This window comes from Tupaia chinensis, unplaced genomic scaffold (genome assembly GCF_000334495.1).
Source record: "Tupaia chinensis unplaced genomic scaffold, TupChi_1.0 Scaffold000238_1, whole genome shotgun sequence".
Taxonomy (NCBI): Eukaryota; Metazoa; Chordata; class Mammalia; order Scandentia; family Tupaiidae; genus Tupaia; species Tupaia belangeri.
Window position 1 is genome coordinate 8351380 of NW_006159716.1, and position 22561 is coordinate 8373940.

Here is a 22561-nt window from a genome sequence, read left to right on the forward strand (position 1 = left end):
TTTCCCCCATCCAACCAGAGTTGTACATTTTTTCTGTGTAATACATTAGACTTGGGCCTAAGGTTTCATTTGAAGAATGCTTTTCCGATAAAACTCAAGGTTCTAGGCCAGGTCCCTTGGTGGCTGATAAACCTACTTACTCTGTGGCATCCGTGTCCAGGTGCACTTTACGGTTGTGGCTGAGCTGTTAAGAGCATGGGCCTCAAAATCGAGTCTGAAGATGGGCCCCACATCTGCCCGGCTGTGGGCCCTTGGGCAAGGGCTTAGACTCACAGGCCTGCTGTGAGGATTAAATGGGGTAATTTCTGTAAAGTGTTTGGCACACAGAAAAACTCAGTAATGGTTCTTATAAGAAGCCCTAATTGAGAAACCAATGCTCACCTGACAGTACCGTGTCAGCTCTTGCCGTGCCTCGGGTAGAGTTATAGAGATGTTTGGAGTGAGCAGAGGGCTGCGTCCCAGGGCTCCTCAATGACAATGATGACACTTGGCCACCTCTGGGGCGGGGTTTGCTGAGGCCCCTCTGCCTGTCTATAGCCAGACCCAGGGCCGGGGTGAGGGGTGGCCACACCACAATCCCTTCTCCTCCATTCTCCTCTTGGGATCTTGGGCACACACACATACCTGGCATGAGTTTAAGCCACTGGGTCTGGGATTCGAACCGCGGTTGACTACATGGGAGTCCAGCGACATAGCCATTACGCTAATGGCTGGTCCCATTGTATCCGTACTTTTAAAAGTATTTATTCTCTTTACAGATATGCTTATGACTGTATCTTTATTTTTACCTTTTCATCTTAAATTTTAGATTTTCTAATATCATTTCAAATTTACCATGTTATATTTGAATTTGTTTAGCTCTTATTTTACTTTTTATTCTCCTTTGTGTTTTAGTTTTATATTAGATTTTCTTCCCTTTTAAAAATATTTACTTATTTTATGAAAAAGAAAGACAGATATCCTCAACAGGTCCTTACCATGACACAGTAACTTCCCCAGCCACTCAGCTAGTCAGGATCACAGATGCATGTGGATGCACCCAGCATGACCTAGAATCTGAACCTGAACCTCCCATATGGCTCCAGTATTGCATAGCAGTACTCTACCACCTGCAGCACTGCAGCCAGGCCTGTTTTTACTTTATATTTTAATATGTCTTTAGTCATATTTCTCAGCCAGGCTTATTGGTAAAAGGCCAGTCCCCCAGGAGCTGGGGCCATTTAAATGATCTGGAATAAGGGCTGATTAGGAAATAAGCCTTTGGCAGGAAGTCTTTCATTGCAAGTTTGGTAAAATGTCATAGGCCACTGCTGTCATCTGGGACCAGATAGGGAACCTTCTCTGTCCAGGTTTGAGAACCAAGGGCCTTCGAGCCTCAGCTCTCACTCAGGCCCTCATCTTTACCTTGGCCCTTCCTCTCCTAGAGGCCATAACAAAACAGGAGGTCACTAGGTCAAATATGAAGTGCAGATCACCCCGGGGCTCACTCTGTGTCTTTAGGGAAGGCCCTTCCTCTCTGGGCCTGGTTTCCTCACTGTACAAGAAGAGGGCGACTGTAAACTTCTGGACTCCTCCAATGAGAGCACCTGAGAGAATATTCCAGAGCCAAGATAGAGGCAGGCCTGGTCTGGACCTGGTCCTCTGTCCTCCCCCCTTCCCCCAGGCCCTCCTTCCTGGTGCCCAGATTTCAGGTCATTCTGCTTCCCCACCACTGGGCGCCCACCCAGCCCTGTTTCCAGGGCCAGCCTTGGGAAGCACGGTCCCTTTTCCTGTTTCTGTATGAATCAGATAACTTTCTGGCCTCTAATTTTAATCCTAGTGAACATGATTCATGGGGGCCAGGGCTGGACTCTGCAGCAAGGCTTTTAGAATTCCCAATTAAGGAGCCATCAATAATAAATGTAAATTACAGGGGAGCTACGGCTGGGAAGGGTGACAGCCTGAGAGGTCGGGAGTGATGTGTCAGCTCCAGCCTCTGGTCCTGGCCAGTACAGCCACTGGGGGCTTTGCAACTGGAGGGATGGCTCTGAGGCTCCAGCCCGCTGTATTGTGTAAAAAGGCAAGAGCTCCCTAAATCAAGGGCCGTTAAGATCCTTCAGGCTTGCAGAGAGCCACCCACTCATTACGGGGAGGCAGGGGGCCGCTGAGAACACCGCAGGACGCTGCGCCTTCCACTCCCGCGCTCCTCCTCCTCCCTCCACACGCCGCTGGGAGGGCCCTCTGGCCTCCTGGAGCTGCGGTCCTTCATCTGTAAAATGGGGATGGTAATAACATCATCTCCGTGGGGCCGTTGGGGGGATTAAATGAGATCATGGATGTGTGGAAGTGTTTTGAAGATGAGAAGTCACGATCCAAAGCGGAAGGAGGAGGCGGATCCGATGGAAGAGAGAACCTGAGTGAGGGTTGCTGACAGGCTGCTGGGAGGACCGGGTCATGGCTCAGGGCGGGGGGCCTGACCTGACTGGGCTCCCTCCAAGGCCCACTTCCTACTCACCACCTGACATGGGTCAGAGTGCACCCTTTGCCTGCCTCTGTTTCCCCATTGGTTCACTGAGAGCATTTGGTTCTTGCCAGTTCTAAAATCTTCAGGTCCTAAGTCAATTTCTTAATCAACCAGTCTTTTTTTTTTTTTTGGAGAGGTTTTTGCTATAGGGCATGTGCGCTCGCCAGACAGACAGAGACAGAAAGCGAGAAATCACCCCCCAGGGGGGATGGCCACGCCGCAATCCCTTCTCCTCCATTCTCCTCTCGAGATCTTGGGTACACACGCACACGCTCCTGGCGTGAGGTCTGGGACTCAAACTACGGTCGACTACATAGGAGTCCAGTGACATAGCCATTACACTAACTGCTGGTCCCTTAGTCAACCACTCTTTATAAAAATCATGGAAGGTCCAGGCCCGTGTGTGTGTGTGTGTGTGTGTGTGTGTGTGTGTGTGTGTAGGGGGAGTTGGGCAAGGACCTGACCCAGACCCACAGGAAGTGCTGGTTGAATAGAACTGAATAAGTTAAGAGGTGGAGCTGGGCATCAGAGGACTACAGGAATGAAGGCGGAGTCAGACATGATCCCAGCCTCACTCATAACTTTTTTTTTTTTTTTTTAGTTCCCAAGTTTTCTTTAAGAACCGCACAAAATATTCCAGCTAAATGAGTTTTAATCCTCATCGTCCCCCTCTTCTCCATCCTGGCTGGAAGTAGCGTATTTCATAACTCTCTTTGCTGTTAGCAACGACGCGCAGCCAGCAGGGTTATTCTTCACATACGTTTTGGTGAGCGATTTCAAATACCTTTCGGAAAAAGGCCCCTCGGAAGCTACGGTGATCTTGCTCTCGCTCCTTTCAATGTCACAACCTCCACTGAGATTCCAGCTTATCCATGAATTTTGATTCTCTCTTGGAGAAACTGCTCAAAATTGGGCAGCCTCCCTGACTCCATCTTCTACGGGCGGGTGCAGTCATGGGCAAACTTCACAACCTGCCTCTCTTTTTTTGCCCCCCCTTCACCACAAGCTTTCTCACAGGCGCCGTGACGGCAGCCCTCATTGGCAATATTAAAGCACAGTGTTGGTGGGCCCCACAGGAGGTATGGTGGTTAAGGAGCTAGACTCCCACATGGCCAACCATGGTTCAAGTACCAGACCTGGAGGCTTGCTTTTTCCCTTTCCCTTTCTTTCTCTGGTCAAATTAAAATAATAATAAATGAAATTAAGTAAATAATTTTAAAAAACACAGTATGGGTAAAAAAACAAAAACAAACAAACAAAAAAAAACACACAGTATGGGTTAGTGACCACACCGACTTCTGGTTGATTTAGAGCCAGGCTACCTCAATTCGAATTGAGTTCCCACCACCCACTAGCCTGTGACCTTGGGCAAGTCCCTCAAACTCTCTGAGCTTTATCTTAGTTTACTTACCTGTGAAATGGGGATAAGGATAGTATCGCCTCATAAGGTTGTCATGAAGATGAAATGAATGAATACATGGAGAACACTGAACAGCTGCCATGGTTACCTGAAGATTCTGCTCCATATTTTTTTTTTTCAAATAATTACTTATTTAATTTTATTTATTATTCATTTGTTTTAATTTGACCAGAGAGAGAGAGAGAGAGAAAGCAAGCAAGCCAGCAGGTCCAGGATTTGAACTGTAGTCAGCTATGTGGGAGTGTCCTGCACCTTAACCACCATGCCACCTACTGGTCTCCTCTGCTCAGTATTGATGACCAGCTCTGCAGCAGACACAGGCGGTGCTTCAAGCTGTTCTCTCCCATCCTTCCCCTGGACGAAGGTGTGATTTGTGCCCATTTCAGCGATGAGGAAATGCACCCTCTTGGGGCTATCTAGGCTGTCTTGTGCAGACGACGGGCAACAGAGCCCATGCCCGTGGGGGTTCTGGGCTCCGGCCTGGTCACCTCATTACACCACCCTGGCTCGAGGCCCCACTGCCCCTGGTGTTTGTGGGGAGCTGACCCACATATTGGAAGATGATGTCCTTGAGCTGTCTGCTCCCCCAGCAGGTGGGTTATGAGGGAGAAAGGGCCCAGAGTTTAGAAATGTGGAAACAGCAGAGAGAATCTCTTTTCCTGCCTTCTTTCTCTATACCTCTTAGTCTGAGTCAGCTTATCAGAGCAGGGGCTAGGGGAGAGGGAGCGCCCTTCCCAGCACCTTCACCTAGCTTCTTCCTCGCCTGAGGCCTGCCTCCTTCCCTTCCCAGCCTGAGGCCTGCCTCCTTCCCTTCCCAGCCTGAGGCCTGCCTCCTTCCCTTCCCAGCCGGTGGCCAGAGGGAGTTTTCTTCGGTCCAAGGTCTCTAAGTGAATGTATATCTTTTCTGCCTTCTTTCTTTCTTTTATTTTATACATTCAATCACATTCTTTAGCTTACAAAGTGAACATTTCTCCCCAGTCCAGCTGATCAAAATATCTTCCACTGATAACACCACACCTCCCATCCCGTCAATGCTCTGCCTCCGTATCCCTCCTCCAAATGTCCTTCCTTAGGCCCCGCTCCTCCACACACACCACATCTGGCATTCACCCCCATCTCTTGTGTTTGTACAATCTTTAGTCAACCAGTTTCGGTCACAGAGTGCAGACACTCGGTATGTATTAAATGGGGACATACAATGTCTCTCCTTCATATCTGCCTCCTTTCTAACTGAGGCCCGGGGCACTGGAGATCTAGGCATTGTGGGGTCGAATGGGGAGGGTAGTGCCAGGATTTTAATGGAGTAGCTGGTTTGGACGAGCAAAGGACAAGCCCTGCCTTTGCCCTCAGCCTCGCCCTGTGCATAGGGGCTATCTGGAGAGAAACCACAGAGCTGGAACTTTCAGGGGATGAAAACACAGGGGACCCCTTGCCAAGGAAAACAGAAACCTTCTCAGGCATGGACAGTGACCAGGGATGAGGAGGAGCTAAGCAGAAATGGTAGCAGTTAGGACACAGGGCCAAGTTCAGAGACTCCGGAGAGGCATACTTCATGGGCGGCTGGGTCGGAGTCTGGGATTTAGAAGGAACCAGAGTGTGGGATAATAATTTATAGCATTTTTATGTCCCAGGCTCTCTTCTAAGTATATTATATAACTTAAATCATTTATATGGCTCCAACAGTCTCATGATATGTGGGGGATCAATTGTCATTCCCCACTTTATGGAAGAGGAAACTGAGGTGCAGAGAGGTGAAGGGACTAGCCCAAGGTCACACCACCAGTGAGCTGCAGAGTCAGCATTTGAATCCAAGAAGCCCCAGACTCTGCATATAGCCGGCTCGCCATACCTGCAGGTTCCCCATCCATGATCCTGCGGCAGGACTGGAGGCCCATGGATTAGCTCAACTGCGGATGGAGAATATTCAGAAAAAAAAATTGTTGTGTCTATACCGAACATGTACAGACCTTTTTTCCTTGTCGTTCTTCCGTAAATGATACAGTATGACAAGTATTTACGTAGCATTTACATCGTATTAGGCATTTTAAGTAATCCAGAGATGATTTAAAATATATGGGAGGGCATGCGAAGGTTATTTGCAAATACTATACGCCATCTAAGGGACTTGAGTATCTGCAGAGTTTGGTATTCAAGTGGGTCCTGGAACCAATCCCCTGAGGATACCGAGGGACACCTGTGCTTTACTTCAAAGACCTATCTTCAAAGGTAGAATTAGTGGTTCCTAAAGCTTTTTGAAGATCCACTTTTCTTGGAGAAACCAATAAAAACCATAGCTCCTCTCCCCAGGAAATGTTGATGCTCAATTTCAGGGTGTTACAAACTCACTTATAGCCCTTGTCCTTCCCCACCTGGTCCTCACTCTGGCACCTGCATGGACGGGGCCACAAAGTGGAGGGGACTGGGCTGGAGGCCCTGGTCCCCAAAAGTCCTCCCTGAGTGCCGTAGGCAGGACAGCAATGCTGAGACCTCACGTCCCAGAGGGCTGTCCTAGCTCATTGGTGTCTTGGTTGTGTGTGTGAGTGTCATGCACTTTCTTGGTGACATAAATGTTGTTATATAGTTACACGGAATGGGGCGGGGTGGGGACTGTTGTTGGTTTATGTTCAGTCGAGTTGGAAATTGTGTATGTGTAAATGTGTCTGTGGGGAGAAGATACAGACGGTCCAGACTTACAGATACAGAAGGCCCCTTGCAGATGGTCCCACTTAACGATCTTTCAGCTTTGTGATGATGCAGAAGTGATATGCATTCAGTATAAACCATATTTCAAGTACCCATACAACCATTCTGTGTTTCGCTTTCAGTACTCTATTCAATGACATGAGATATTCAACACTGTATTATAAAACAGGCTTTGTGGGACCAGCAGTTAGTGTAATGACTATCGTAGTCAACCGCGATTCATGTCCCGGACCCGGCGGCCTGAAACTCACGCCGGGCGCGTGTGCGTGCATGCCCAAGATCCCGAGAGGAGAATGGAGGAGAAGGGATTGCGGCGTGACCATCCCCCCTGGGTGGTGATTTCTCGCTTTCTGTCTCTGTCTCTCTCTGTCTGTCTGGCAAGTGCACGCGCCCTATAGCGAAACCCTCTTCAAAAAAAAAAACCAAACAGGGAACTGGCAGTTAGCATAATGGCTATGTCGCTGGACTCCCACGTAGTCAACCGCGATTCATGTCCCGGACCCGGTGGCCTGAAACTCACGCCGGGCGCGTGTGCGTGCATGCCCAAGATCCCGAGAGGAGAATGGAGGAGAAGGGATTGCGGCGTGACCATCCCCCCTGGGTGGTGATTTCTCGCTTTCTGTCTCTATGTCTCTCTCTGTCTGTCTGGCGAGCGCATGTGCCCTACAGTGAAAATCTCTCAAAACAAACAAACAAACAAACAAACAAACAAACGGGCTTTGTGTGAGGTGATTTTGCCCAGCGGTAGGCCAGTGTGAGTGTTCCGACCTGTGTAAGTTAGTCTGGAACAAGCTATGGTGTTCGGTAAGTGAGGTGTGTTACATGTATTTTTGAATCACAATATTTTCAACTTACAATGGTTAATTGGAATGTAAACCCATGTAAAGCTGAAGAACATCTGTGTATCGGTCAGGGTCCCAGCAGGGAAGAGAATTCTACTTAGATTCCTTACTGGGAGGGATTTGAAATGGAGGGGTCCCTGTCGAAGGTAAATGTGAGACCTGCAAGGAGACAGTGCGCACTGAGGGCTAGCAACAGCAGGGAGCTGTTACCACCCGAGGCTTGAAGAGCAACTGGAGGAGGCAGGTTCTGAGCTGAGGGAAGCAGCCCCTCTCAGAAAGGCTGTGCTGGTTGTGCTGAGGCTGGGCCAGGGTGAGAAAGGGTACCCCCACCTTCCTCTCCTCCCATCTCTCATCTGCCAGTGCCTTCAACTGGCTAAACCCACTGGATACACAGGACGAGTAAACCGGAGTGATGCAGTCTGCTCGCGTGCAGAGCAGGACAGAGATGGAAGCTGGGGCGAGGAGAGGCAGCACCCCAAAACTACCTAGCTTCTAAATAAGCCCAGGCCTAATGGCCAGGCTCATGATCCTGTGGCAGGATTGGAGGCCCCTATTCTGTCCAAGCCCTGCCTCTCCTGGCCTTGTAGTTAGACGTGGGGCAGGGAGACCTTTCTTGCCTAACCTGGATTCTCACCCCCAGCCCTGCTCCATCTGCTGTCTGAGAACAGCTGCCCATTGCCCCAGTAATTCCCAACGCGATGTGCAGAGCCCCTGGGAGGAATTTAATTTTGTCCCCAAGAAGTTTCAAGTCTGCCTCCCCTTTGAGGGTCCCACTGGCACTGATGATATGTAATTAATGCTGCTTAATTGATATTCTCGGGGCTTAGTCACAGAGGCTTCAGGAGCCCTCGGGAGCGTCTTTTGTAGCATGTCAGATGCTTTACCCACTGGATTTTGTTGCCAGAAACGAGAAGTGAACCTTTCAGAAGGTGCATCCCCTCGTTTCTAAGCTCCCTTCTTATTTATACTTTCTTTTCCTTCCCCAGGGCAATCCCCCTCCCAGTCCTAGTCCTTCAACCCCCTTCCTCCTGTTCATACCACAGCCTGCCCGGCCCACACTTGCCCACCTTCTTGGAGAGGCCTGAGGGCTCCCTGCACCTGACAATGCCTGCAGATGTCTGACCTCCTGCAGCCTTTGTTAAGCAGAATTGCTGCGTTCCAGATGGGTGGGGGTGCCCCAGACTGTGAGCAACATTAGGGCTCCCCGGCCCCTGCATCCACATCCTCAGAGCCTGGATTGCAGACACAGGAGTTCAGAATGGGCTGGGCAGATAGGCGGCTCGTCCTGGGAGCTGGCAGAGAATAGGGCTGGCTGGGCTTCGGATTCCGGGGGGCGAGGGGTTAACCTCACCTCCTGTGTTCCCCAAGCAGGATCTCCCAGCACCGTCAGACTGCATGCTTCCCTGTGGTTCCCGCGGCTCCTCTCTCCCAGTCCTTTCGGCTTGAAAACTGCAATTCTATGGAGAATGAAATATAGCGGCCAAATTGATTTTTTTTAACATCAGTTCAGTTATGTTCCTGCCATCATTAATAGGGGAATAAATTGGGTCTGACAGGGACCTGGTGGTTTCAAAAAAAAAAAAAAGTAGCTTTTTTTTTCCCCCCTCTTTGTTATTGGTCCAAGTAATGAAGGCAATAAAACATCTTTAGTAAGTCCCGGAAGTGCGGATTTCACAGCGGTCTGTGGTGTGTGTGTGTGTTAATTACCTCTGGGTCTCAACAATTCACCCCCGGCCCAGCCTACCTCCTTTGCCCCTTTTCCAGCTCTAGGAGCTCTTCCAAGGGGCCCTGCCCTCCCCCGCCTTCCTGTTTCCAGGGGAACTCCATTTTCTCCTCCGGCAGAGATCAATCTCCAGGGAATTCCCCTCTACTGACGCTTCTTCGAGTGCCATTTTAAAAGTGGCGTTGTCATCTTCCCTAATGGGCGTTTTCCTTGGAGTCCAGTGCTAGCGGGGTGGGGAGGGAGACTACATAAAGGAATGCTGGCTCCTTCTGGGCCTGGGTTCCTCTAAAATCCCACCAGAAGGGTTTCTTGAGGAGTTTGGGGAGGAAGGCACGGCATTGAGGAAGCCGTGAATCAGTGTCTTACGGAGGGGTTCTGTAAAACCTGGTATTTACCTGGAATTTCCTGCAAGAAAGCCATTAGGAAGATATTGTCCTTTGGTCTGAAGATAGCAGGTATTAAGTGTTAGAAAGAGCAGGAGAGAACGCTGAACTCTTTCGGAGCAGGAGCACAGGTTACCTGCGTTATGGAATTTCAGGGCGTGGGACAGGAACCCCGACTTGTTCAATCTGGTATCCTCCCCTTTGTCTCCTATACTTGTGAGCCTTCTCTGAATGCTGTAATTAAAGCTCCTCCTCATTTGGTTTTCATAGCTTAATGTTTCCTTGAAGTTAAAGGAAGTAACAGTGTAACCTTTAGCGTCAGACATACCTGGATTTAGATGCCAACTCTGCCTACCTGTGTGACCTTGAGCAAGTAACGCAACCTCTCTGATTCTCAGCTTCCTAACTTTGTAAAATGGAAACTCATTCATGGGATTTCTGCGAGAATTGAATGAGACAACCTTTAACGAGCCACTTGATCTATCAGATAGTCAATAGGGGATCAGTATATGTTCTCTTTCTTTCTTCCTCCTGCTGTATTTTCATTCATTAGTGGTTCTCAACTCCATCTGCACGTTAGAATCTCCTAAGGAACTTAAAAAAGCGCAGTTGTTCAAGCCCCACCGCTGAGATTTGGATTTAATTGGTCTGCGGTGGGGCTTGAGCATGAGTATTTTTAAAAAGCACCTGTTTAAGGATATATGTTTTTTTAAAAATGTAAAACCATGCCTCCCATACAAATACAAAATGAGCACACGACAGAGATTTATTTAGCTTGTTAATTAATGAAGAAACCAGTAAGATGTTACTAGTTCAAGTCATTCAAGCAACACACACATATGGGCAGTCAGGAATGAATGAATTTACAATTAGGTGCAAAATTGATCAATATCCACAGGGTAACCACCACTTGCATCCCACTGTATAAAATTATTTGCATGCAAGGTCTTCAATATGTGCATAGAAAATATACATATTATGAAAACATTTTTGTCCTAAAATAAATGAGTATTTTAATTCCACTTTTCCATGAACTTCTAAAAGTCCCCTTGTGTCTATCCGTTTAATTGCCAGAGGGCATGTGCACTTGCCAGGGAGAGAGAGAGAGAGAGTGCAACCCCCCAGCAGGATGTGGGCACACTGCAACCTCTTTTTTCCTCCATTTCTCCATCCCGTCAGGATTTGGGGCATGCACACACACCTGGTGTTTTTCAAGCCACTGGCACCAGGACTCAAACCACAGTAGGCCAAGTGGGCTCCAGCTCTCAATGCCAACACTCAACCACTGTACTATGGGGCTGGCCCCACCCATATTTCTGTGTACAAGAATCGTTTGCCTTACTCTACGCTTTGTACATTTCACGGGATTGTAAAGGAGCTCAAAGATAACGAGAGGTGCCTATGACATCATATGCCTTGACTGATAGGTCAAAGAGGACACCTGGGAATCTGCTTTTTAGTCCATTTCAATGTCATTCCTATTGCCCCTGGGATTCTAATGTGTCGTCGGGGGTAAAGACCCTGCCTTAGACATTTTTTTTTTAATAATTATTTTATTTATTTATTTTAATTTGAACAGAGGGGGACAGAGTGAGAGAGAAAAAGAGAAAGAGAGAGCAAGAGAAAAGTGAGAAAGCAAGCCACCAGGTCCAGGACTCAAACCACAGTCGGCCATGTGGGAGATCAGCACCCTTAACCACCACGCCGCCTGCCGGCCTCCCCATAGCCCTGTGATCACACTATAATGCAGTTACATACGAGCTGCCCCACCTGTGATAGGGCTTCTTTTAAGTACAGGCTGGCCTCATGTTCTATGTGCTTCCGTAGCATAGCACCAAGCACACTGCCTGGCCTACAGTAAGTGTTTAAAAACTGTTGAATTAGGGAACCAGCAGTTAACGTAATGGCTATGTCGCTGGACTCCCACGTAGTCGACCGCGGTTCGTGTCCTGGACCCGGTGGCTTAAAAAACTCACGCCGGGTGCATGTGCGTGCGTGCCCAAGATCCCAAGAGGAGAATGGAGGAGAAGGGATTGCGGTGTGACCATCCCCCCTGGGGGGTGATTTCTCGCTTTCTGTCTCTATGTCTCTCTCTGTCTGACTGGCGAGCGCACGGGCCCTCCAGTGAAAATCTCTCCAAAAAAAAAAAAACTGTTGAATTAGTGTTCTGGTCAATTCCATTGCTAATAATAGAAAATATTTGAGTCTGGGTAACTTAAAAGAATAGAAGCTTATTCAGTCCATGGGTTGGAGCTCTAAGGTCCAGGGGCCACATCTGCTAAGGATTTTGCTTTTGGGGACTGCAAGGCCACACACAGTGTGTCATGCTGTACGAGGACAGGAGCACACTTCTCCACGTTCATTTCTGTCTCTCTCACTCTCTCTCCTTATAACCCTAGCAGGAGTTCATCATGGGGGGCCTCGCCCAAAGGACCTCAACCCTAATTTCTTCCCAGAGCTCTCCCCTTGCAATACTAGAGTCTGATCAAAGTTTTACCCTCTTAATCCCATCACGGCAAAATTGCAATACACAAATGCAGGGGTGGGGGTGGGGAGTGTTCAAAACGCAAACACGTAAGAGTAGTAGAACTGAGCCAGGGGATACGCCTCGGACAGGTAGCGTTATTTCCCTTCTTCCCATGAGGAAATGGGAACCTTCCAAGGACCTCAGAGCTCAGTGGACCACAGACTAGCCCAGTGCCCAGTAGTCTCGAAGTGGGGTTGTGGGGCCACAGCGTCACCATCCCCTGGGGACTTTTGTTTTTTCTTTTTGCTCTGTGGTGTGTGCGTTCACTGGAGAGAGATGAGGGGAGGAAAGTAGAGAGAAAACACCTGGCAAGGGAGGGATGGCCGTGCCATAATCCCTTCTCCTTCACTCTCCTCTTGGGATTTTGGGCATGCGTGTTCATGCAGCTGGCGTGTTCTTTAAGCCACCAGGTCTGGAACTTGAACTGTGCAGTCAGCCACATGAAATGCAGCAGCCTTAACCACCATAATCCTGGCTGGCCCACCTGGAGACTTGTAAAATACAGATTCACAGGCCCTACTCTAGACTTCCTGAACAGACACCCCTGGGGATGAAGGCCTACAATCTGTATTCTGACAAGTCTTCTAGGTGATTCTGGTGCCCAGAATGGGGGAGTGGCTTAACTGAAGTGATTAGAGAGTTTAATGAGACTCAACTGGTGAATGCATATTGCAAAATTCTAGCATATTTGCTGCAAGGGAAACCAAGAAAATTAAGTCTTTGTGGGGCCAGCAGGTGGCACGGTGGTTAAGGCACTGGACTCCCGCATGGCTGACCTTGGTTCCAGTGCTGGACTGGTGGCTTGCTTTTGCAATTTCCCTCTTTGTCTCTCTCTAGTGACGATAGCAAATTTAATAATAATAATAACAACAACAAATAAAATTAAATAGATTTTTTTTAAGAAAAAGGAAAATTGAGATATTTGTATTAGTTTATTGCTGAGTAACAAATTACCCAGAACATAGTGGTTGAATTGGCCAGGGCAGGAATCTGGCTGTACCTTGCCAGATCCTCTGGTTCAGGGTCCCTCACAAGGCTGCACCGAAGGAGTGGAGCAGAGCCTCAACCCTCTCATGGTCTCACTGGGCAAGACTGGCCTCCAAGCTTACTCAGTGGTTGCTGGCGAGGGTCCATTTCTTGCAGGCAGGTGAGCTAGCAGCTGCCATCCTGGCTGGGAGGGCACCCAAGTTGGAAGTTATTTCAGACATAATTCAGAAGCCGCATCCTATGAGTCGTGTGATAATCCATTCATTGGAAGCGTGCCAGCTGGTGGTTAGGGAAACGATCCCCCATGGCTGAGCGTGCAGATCGCGTCCAAGTTCCAGCAGCTTGAAGAACACACTGGGCATGTGTGCATGTCCAAAATCCCAAAAGGAGGGGGAACTGCAGGAGAAGGAGTTGCGGCATGATCACATCCCATTAGGGAGTACTTTCTCTCTCTCCCTCTCTCTCTGGTGAGTGCATGTGCCCACTGGCAAGTTTTTTATAAAAAGGAGAGAGGGAGCAGAAGAGGAAGAACAAGAAGGTCACCAGGAGCAGGCCACATTCAAGAGAGGTGATGACACAGGGCGTGAGTACCAGCAGGGAGGTCTTTGGGAAGTTGCCTCCTACGGTCCCTGTCTCTGCCCTTGTGCTCACAATCGGGGCATCAACTAAGAACACACTTAATTTTGGAATCAGTCAGAGAGGAACGATGGCTGTGAGGGTGGACACAGTCCAGCAGACTCTCTGGCTGGAGGAATCAGGAAGGTTCCCTGGCGGAGGCGGCATTAACAGTAGGCCTCGAAGGAATGGAGGACATGCTGCTAGCAGAGAAGGGGAGGCCAGGTAAAGGACGCAGCTTAGGCAAAGGGAAGGGCCTGCAAAGGTATCCAAACCACCCAGCTGGAAAGGGAGAGCGAAACTGACCTGGAGACGGGCCACACTGCGGAGGGGCTAACCGCTAGATGGAGGCGCTCCCCCCGAATGGGAAAGGCGAGGCTCCGTAACTGGAGTAGGACGGAGGCTCCAAGCCCAGTGCTCCCCGGCCCCACCAGCCTGGCCCCAAGATCCACACCCCGTCTTCTCTTCCAGTTCGGGCGCACCGAGGTCATCGACAACACACTCAACCCTGACTTTGTGCGCAAGTTCATTGTGGACTACTTCTTCGAGGAGAAGCAGAATCTCCGTTTTGACCTGTAAGTGGAGGGAGGTGTTGAGGCTGGAGCTGGGGGTCGGGGAGCCGGTGTTGCAGGGAGGGTGGTAGCACCTGCAGTGGCGGGAAGCCCGGGGTTGGCCTGGGAGAACAGTGGCAATTAGTTGAAGCCCGTGCACTCCCTCACCGGTACATGGAAAGGGGTGGGGGGGACAGAACAAAGGATCCCCCCACACCCCTAGTTTGTCTTCCTTGAGTGGGGGAGGCCATTGGCAAAGCTCCTTCCTTGGTCCTGGAGAATGTCCAATGGGGGGAGATCTTGGAGGCAACGTTTGGCTCCACCTCTGGAGAGCCCTTTCCTCCCAGAAACCAGGAGGTGCCCGCTGACCCCTTCCTCTGTCAACACATGTTCTGGGAGAGTCCCCTCCAGCCTCGCCCTCCAGCCTCTCCCTCCAGCAGGGTGAGCTGGCCGATGGGGCTCACGGCATCTGCACCTTCGTGAGGATGGAGAGGGCCCTCTCCTGACATGAAAGGTCAGGGCGGGAGCTCAGTCTTGGTGGGCAGGCAGGGGACTTTATGGAGCATGTGGTGATAGAGCTGTGTCCCAGAGAACAGGGACAGAGTAGGAAAGAAGGGGAGTGGAGTCTGAAAGAGCAAAGGGAAAAAATGAAGTGGAAAGAAATGACTTCAGAGGGGATGATGGAGGAATTGAGACCAAGGAGGGTCAAACAGCCCATTTAGAGAAGTCTTCTGGTGACATTCTGGGGAGAGGACTACTCGGGGCAGCCTCCAGGTGAGAGAAGCCGAGAAGCTCTCATCGGGAGGCCCCTGGGCCCAGGGGGCTGTTATGACTGCAGAGATGTCCTGTGCGGGAGGGAGGTGCTAGAGGCATGTTGCAGGAGAGACTGCAGGGGAGGCTGCAGGGGAGCAGGCTCCAGGTGAGGGGGGAGCCGACCTGTAGGGTGGAGGTGTTAGCGAGCTCTCCTTCTTGCATGACTAGGCCCAGGGCCGGCTGGGCAGGGCTGGGGAGGGGAAGAGAGAACGGAAGATCCAGGGTGAGGTACCACGCTCCACAGGCAGTTAGATGGGCAGAGACACTTTGTCTCTGAGGATGGGGAGGAGGAGCGAAGGGGAAGGTGGTTTACCACAGGTGGACCAGCTGGGTGACAGAGCTCATGGATTGTACATTTTCGATTTGTTTTTATTTTTTGTTTTTGTTTTTTTGCTATAGGGCTCACGCATTCACTGGAGAGACAGAGAGACAGAAAGCACAAAATCACTCCCCAGGGGGGATGGCCACACCGCAATCCCTTTTCCTCCAGTCTCCTCTCAGGATTTTGTGCATACACACACACACACACACACACACACACACGTGCCGGCATGAGTTTCAAGTCACCAGGTCCAGGACTTGAACTGTGGTCGACCATGTGCAGGTCCAGCACCTTAACCACTGTGCCACCTGCTGGCCCCACGTTTTCAACTCTATGAGGTATAACGTATATGCAGTGGCGTGCTCAAATCCCAACAGTCTGCTCCATGGTGCACTTTTACATCTGTATCCACTGCCCAGATCAAGAGGCAGGAATGTCTAGTCCCCGAAGGGTCCCCTTTCATGCCTTCCAGCTGTTACCTAGAAAATCCATGGTGTCGGAGATGGTTTGGGGGATGGCAGGGGCCTGACTCAACTCAAGGGCCCAGGCAGGGTTGGGCAGGACACCGCGGCTGCCTTCACCATCTCTCTGTGTTCCCTGCAGATACGACGTTGACTCCAAGAGCCCCGATCTGTCTAAACATGTGAGTTCTGCCAGTGACAGCCCAGTGATTCGTTTCTTAAACACCACACTCGGGGCCAGCCTCGGGCTTCACTGTGACAGAGAGTGTGTCTGATGCTGCACCCTGTCATTGCAGAGCCCTCACACTTCCAGGGGTGACAGGGAGGTGGGGGAGCTGTGAACAGAGTGGGTGACACTCTTTTTCTGTCCTCTGGACATGCAGGATTTCCTGGGTCAGGCCTTCTGTACGCTTGGAGAGATCGTGGGGTCCCCTGCGAGCCGCCTGGAGAAGTCCCTCACGTAAGTGTGGAGCAGCTGCAGCCTGGGCTGCGTCCCCAGTGTTGGTTCAGCCCTGCCCACTCTGCCAGGGCTGGCTCGGGGTGTCAGCCAGTCCTGATGGGTATTTGCAGGGTAATTAGGAATCAGGAGACCCCCTTGGGCCCAGCCCCTGCAAAGCTTCTCAGTCAGTTACCTTGGAGGGACTCGGTGGGTTTTTAGAACCTGTACTCCGGCAAAGGCCTGACACCATCTAGTCCGTTCCCCTACTGCTCGGTGAGGGAAGGAACTGAAGCCCAGAGAAGGAAGTGACATGCCCAAGGTCACGTACTAGGAAGTAGGAGGTGGGAACCCAGGGCTCTACTCCATAGTGTATTCCTCAGCGTGCTCACAGCTTGTTGTAGGCCGGGAAGGGTTCAGTGAGGCCCTCCTCATCCCACCTGCCCTGACAGTGCACCGTAGGCCCTTAGGCTGCTTCCAGGGGAAAGCTGTTCTTCTGGCAGGCTCGAGGATGAGGAATCCCTAGGCTTCTCAGCGTAGGGTGAGGGTGGCTCCCGGGACCTGCTTGTGGGCTTGCCCCCCTTTGTCTGTCCTTCTTGGGAAGCCCTAGGGTAGAGTCCAGGCAGTAGAGGTCTGCAGGCTAGGACAAGCGTCCAGGCCACAGAGCAGGGCAGATAGGAAAGGGGGATCAGGCTGGGCTGGCATCAGCTCCCAGCTGGCCTGCCAAGCTCCCACTGGACACTCCCCCCTCCGTGTGGGGGCCGGCAGGTGGCGTGGTGGTTAAGGGGGCTGGACTCCCACATGATTGACCGTGGTTCGAGACCCAGAGCTGGCAGATTGCTTTCTCACTTTCTCTCTCTCTCATTCTCTTACTCTATCCATCTCTGATCAAGTTTAAATAAACAAATAGCTCAATACAATAATTCTAAAAAAATAAGTAAATAACTACAATGTGTGTGCGTGTGCACATGGACACGCATATCTGCAGATTGTCTCCTAGGCCCTTGTCTGTGAGCTCCTGTAGCTAAATGATAACCTCAGGGTTCCAGAAAGGTCTTCCTGCCCCGCAAAAGGCCTCATCTCTGGGTTCTCAAAAAATAATGATAATACAGGGGGAAAGCTCACATTTGGGAGGCTCTTTTTATTAAAAAGTATCATTTTATTTATTTGCTTTAACTTGACTAGAGAGGGACAGAGAGAAGGTGAGGAAGCAAGCTGCCAGGTCTGAGACTTGAACCGTGGTCAGCCATGTGGGAGTCCAGCACCCTTAGCCACCACGCTACCTGCTAGCCCCGAGGCTCTTAAGCTTATAGAAAATGGGGGTCTCTGCCAAAAAATGTACACAGTTCACACTCACACTTGATAGCCCTCCTGTCCCCTTGGACAAATCCTTCACCATTTTTATATGTAATTTTATATTTTTTCCCTACTTTAGGCGGGGCTCATAAGAGAGAGTGCGGGACTCAGGGACGCCTGCCCCATTTGCCTGTTTTCATGTTAACCGTGTGCCCAGTGTTGCATGTCTGTTAGCATCTGACCTTTAGTTTTGGGGGGGTGTATTTTGCTATAGGGCGCAGGTGCTCAGATACACACAGAAAGAGAGAGAGAGAGACAGAAAGCAAGAAATCACTCCTCAGGGGGGATGGCCATGCCACCATCCCTTCTCCTTCTGTCTCCTCTCAGGATCTTGGGCACCCCCACACACGTGCCCAGCATGAGTTTCGAGCTGCCAGGTCCGGGACTGGAACCGTGGTTGGCCATGTGGGGGTCCAGCAACATAACCATAGTCCCATCAGCTGTCCCAACATCTGATCTTTACAGCAGCCCCCTCAGTCCCACCCGCCTCCCTGGCCCCACCTGAATTGGGTTCGGAGACGCCCAGGAGCGAGCGTCTGTACTCAGCGCCCAGTGGCCCTGCTGCCCAGGGGCCCAGGCCAGAAGCCCACCAGTCTTATGGGTCAGTTTCCTGGTCCACAGGTGGTGGAGGGGCACATGTTTGGGGGGGGGGTGGCGATGGGAAAGACTTCCTTTAGGACAGCAGTCCCCAATGTTTTTGGCACCAGGGACCGATTTCATGGAAGACGATTTTCCCACAGACTTGGGGCCGCGAGGGGCGGGGTTTCGGGATGATTCAGGCCGTTCCATTCATTGTGCGCTTTATTTCTATTATTATTACATTGTGCTCTATAATGAAATCATTCTACAACTCACCCTAATGCAGAGTCAGTGGGAGTCCTGAGCCTGTTTTCCTGCAGCTAGACGGTCCCACCCGGGGGTCCTGTGAGAATCTGCCGCTGCTGCAGATCTGACAAGAGTGGAGCTCAGAGGAGCCCTGGGCAGTAGATACAGATGAAGGTTGGCCCCCCCCCCGCCACTGGCCTCTTGCTGTACTGTCTGGTTCCTAACAGGGCACAGTATGTGGCCTGGGGGCTCAGGACCCCTGTTCTAGGAGATGGGGTGCAAAAGGAGCCCCGCAAGATCTAAAATACAGAGGTGGATGGAGACGTCTGGGGGAGAGCTGGACCTGGGCCTTCGTGTGCCTAAGTTTAGTTATCTTCCCGACGAAACCCTGTGCCTAGATCCTGTGTACCGGGCATCTATTCTGGGCCAGACATGAGGGTCAGTGCTTTGCTTATGAAATCTGTGTCCGTGTGCTAGGAATGCTGTAGCGCAGACCACAGGCTGAGTGGCTTAAATGACAGAAATTCATTTCTCTGCATTCGGGGGCTGCAAGTCTGCGAGCAGGATGTGGACAGGGTTGGTTTCTGCTGAGGCCTCTCTCCTTAGCTCGTGGGTGGCCATCTTCTCCCTGCGTCGTCAGAGTCATCCCCCACGTGTGTCTGTGTTCCCAAGTTCTCTTCTTATAAGGACAAAAGTTGTATTAGATGCAAGCCCAGCTTTGTGACCTCAGTTTACCCTGACTGCCTCTTTAAAGCCCTGTCTCCAGACGCAACCCCAGCTGAGGTGCTAGAGGTAGGGGGTGGGGGCACAGTGCAGCCCACAGCATGACCTGGGTGATTCTTTCAGCAACCCCCCCCCCATTTTGCAACCCAGAAGCTCAGGCTTAAAGAGGTAGAGTGGTGTCCCCATCCCTGGAGGTGTTAAAGCACAGATTCCTGGGATGACCCCAGTGTCTGACCCAGCAGGGACAGGATGAGGCCTGAAACTTCACATTTCTGACCCATCCCCAGGGGATGCTGATGCTGCTGGTTGGGACCCCTGCTTTGAGACCCTCCATGGTATAAAAACTTGCTCAGGTCTTCCCCCAACAAGGTGTAAGAAGACCCCTCCTCCGCCAGGCCTGTGGCTTTTGGTCCTGAGTTAATGACCTCCAAACGGAAACCTGTCTCTAAGCATCGGCATGCCAAGGGCTCTGGCCTCTCAGGACAGGGGTCCTTGGCTCACAGCAGACTTCTCGCTCTCTCTCTCTCTCTACAGGATAGGTGCGTTCAGCCTGAATTCCAGGACGGGCAAGCCCATGCCAGCTGTGTCCAACGGGTAGGTCAGCAGACAGCTCTGCCCTGAGGTCCTCGGACCTCCAGCTTGCTGTGCCAGGGACCTCAGGGTCGGTGCCCAGGCCCTGCTCCTGTCAGTGAATTCAGCCCTTGTCCGAGGACAGAGATGGTCCTGGGTCCCTCCTCAGGCACTTCGGGTCCTGATAGAAGCCCCCACTCTGCAGTGGGCCCCTCCCCTCCCCAGGCTAGAGGTTGAGCATCGGGAGCCCCAGTGGCTTGTGGGACTTCAGGGAGCAGGGAGAGGCTTAGAGGTAGGGGTCGTGTCCAGGACTGGCAGGCGGGGCTCTCTCCATTCTCTTCCCTTCTCCCTAGTCTGGTCCCCCCACCCCCTCCGTCCCTTTTTCTGTCCCTTCTCTTTATCCCCTCACCCTTCCTCCCCCTCATCGTTTCTGCCTCTGGACAGCAGCCTCCTACCCACCACAGAGCAGGCTCAGCTGAATCCCAACTGTGGCAGGCTTGCCGGCTGTGGTGGGTACCTCGAACCCCGGCCAGCTGCTTTGGGCTGACCGCCTGCAAATGTGGGCACCAGAGACCCTGCCCGCCCCTTTTCTCTCCCTCTCTCTTGGTTCGAGTCCCCACCTCAGCTTCTTTCTCCTGCTGGCCCTGGGACAGGGCAGGAGGCTTCTGCTTAGAGGACCCGCTCGCTCTGGCAGAAGGACATTTGGGCGGGGTGAGCAGACTCCCCCAAGGGCTCCCAGACCTTGCTTTTGCAGCAGCTGATTGGCTGCCAGACCAGCCACATGTGAGGAAGGGGCCTTCAGAGGACCAGGGTTGCCCATGGCCTAGAAAGAGAGTGGAGGCTCCTTTGCAAGGGGAGTCAGTAAGTAGCATCTGGAAAGGGAGCAGAAGTCAGAGACAGAGACAGGGAGAGAGAAGAGCCAGAGGGAGCGGAGAGGGCTGAAGGAAGGCCAAGCAGGTGGGGGCAGGTTGGGGCTGGAGAGGAGGGGAAGAAGATCGGAAATAGAAGGAGGACTCAGCCGCAAGAGAGGAACAGATGGAGGAACGCGGGGCGGAGGAGGCTGGCGTGGAGGATTCCAGCTCCCGAGGCAAACAAATCATGTCTTTACTACCACGGAGGACCAGACCAGGGGGCGGAGCAGGGCTTTGGGACACTCGGCCCAGCTGCCCGAGTCTGGGCGGACAAACTGGCCTGTGTGTGCCACCTGCCTGTGGCAGGGGAGGCTGCCGTGGCCCTTGGTCTGCTTGCTGATGAGGATCTGGGCCGCCCGGCAGCCCCTCCATGCCCCTGCCCTTCTCCCCACCTCCTCCGTTCGAGAGCCTCTCCCTCCTCCCTCCATAGCGAGCGCTGGGAGGTGCTCCCTCAGTGGTTCTCAAAGTGTGTTCCACAGACAGTGTGCCCGTGGCCCTGGGCCCGGCCTGAGGTGGGTCAGCTCTGCACAGCTGTGAAGCCAAGGGTGCAGGGAGGGGGAAGGTGCTTGCTGAGGACCCTGTCTGTGCTGGACACTGTGCAGGCATAACTCGCTTAGTGACATGGATACAGGATTGCACTCATTTTATGGGTGAGGAAACAGGCCCAGAGAGGTACAGGAATGAGCCCAAAGTCACACAGCTGCCGGGTGACCTGCATGGTCCTCTCCTTCCCAGTGGCCACTCACTACACTGGTACCCCATCCCCAACTAGAGGGGTCCCACCTGACCGGGGGAAGAGGTGGCACAGGTCCCCTGAGAGGAGCCCCACCCTGGGAACTTGCCCTCCTGGAGAGGGCCCTCTGTCATGGACTGACCTCATGGGCTTTGTTCTGGCTGCCCACCTCACCGAGGATGGCACAGTTGGCTGGAACCTCTCACCCCCGGGAGACCCCGGCCAAGGGATTCAAGGGGAGGCAGCCATGGGAGGGTACCCGCGAGAGCTGCCCCTGGGAACACACCCCCCAACTGCCTAGCTTCCTCCCCCACTCCTGTCCCCACCCCGCTGATCAGAGTGAGCCAGGCTGGACTGTTCCGGGACTCTGGGGGTCAGCTGGGCGCAGGGAGGAGGGGTGGCTAGCCCACGAGGTCTTTTGCCCACAGAAGTGGTCTTTGGATGGAAAGTTTGAGAACCACTGGTCTGGAAGCCTCCGGGTGAGTCTGGATGCTTTTCCGATTCTAGGACTTTCACCACAGACACTGCCCTTCCTGGTGGGCTCTTGGGGAGCAGGGGGTGGGACAGCTCCAGGCCTCAGGGCCTGGGCCCAGGAAGCAGTGCACATGGCCACACTGCCACAAGGATTTCAGGAGACTCTGTCTTCTCAGGGGTTTGGGTAGGTTTGCTTGAAGGTGGTGGGTGGGGAGCTGGTTCAGGGAGCGCAAAGCTTTGTGTCTCTGTCTTTGTCTGGCTTGCCATTCTCTCATCTTCTCCTCTCCCAGCGGTGTCCCAGGGAAGAAATGTGGCACCATCATCCTGTCCGCCGAGGAGCTCAGCAACTGTAGGGTGAGTGGCAGAGGAACTCCAGGACAGGACGGGGTTGGGGGGGGGTGATGGGGTGTCGCTTGATGGAGGGCCGGCTGGCACCCTGAGACCCAGGACCCTGTGTGTCCCTGCAGAGAACCAAGGATACATAGGGCTTCTGAAACTCTGCTGCTGTGGAATTCTGTAACACTGAAGGTTGAGGGCCAGCCAGATGGCATGGTGGTTAAGGTGGCTGGATTCACATGGCCTAGTGCAGGGTTTGAATCCTGGGCCCTGCAGCATGATAACCATGCCAGCACATGTGCGTGCATACCCCAAATCCTGAGAGGACAGTGGGGGAGAGGGATTGT

General features: G+C 52.1%; 1 protein-coding gene across 2 annotated transcripts in view; it reads left to right on the forward strand.

Annotated features, from left to right (window-relative positions):
- Window positions 1–22561, forward strand: part of CPNE5 (copine 5) — a 107919-nt gene that overhangs the window by 25145 nt on the left and 60213 nt on the right. Inside the window, exons 4-9 of one of the 2 annotated variants that reach the window (XM_027771931.1) lie at window positions 14175–14278; window positions 15993–16032; window positions 16234–16310; window positions 19725–19784; window positions 21833–21883; window positions 22169–22232. In XM_027771931.1, the coding sequence (XP_027627732.1) occupies window positions 14175–14278; window positions 15993–16032; window positions 16234–16310; window positions 19725–19784; window positions 21833–21883; window positions 22169–22232 (396 nt within the window). The remainder of the gene's footprint in view (window positions 1–14174; window positions 14279–15992; window positions 16033–16233; window positions 16311–19724; window positions 19785–21832; window positions 21884–22168; window positions 22233–22561) is intronic. The other variant, XM_006148633.1, reaches the window with a different exon arrangement.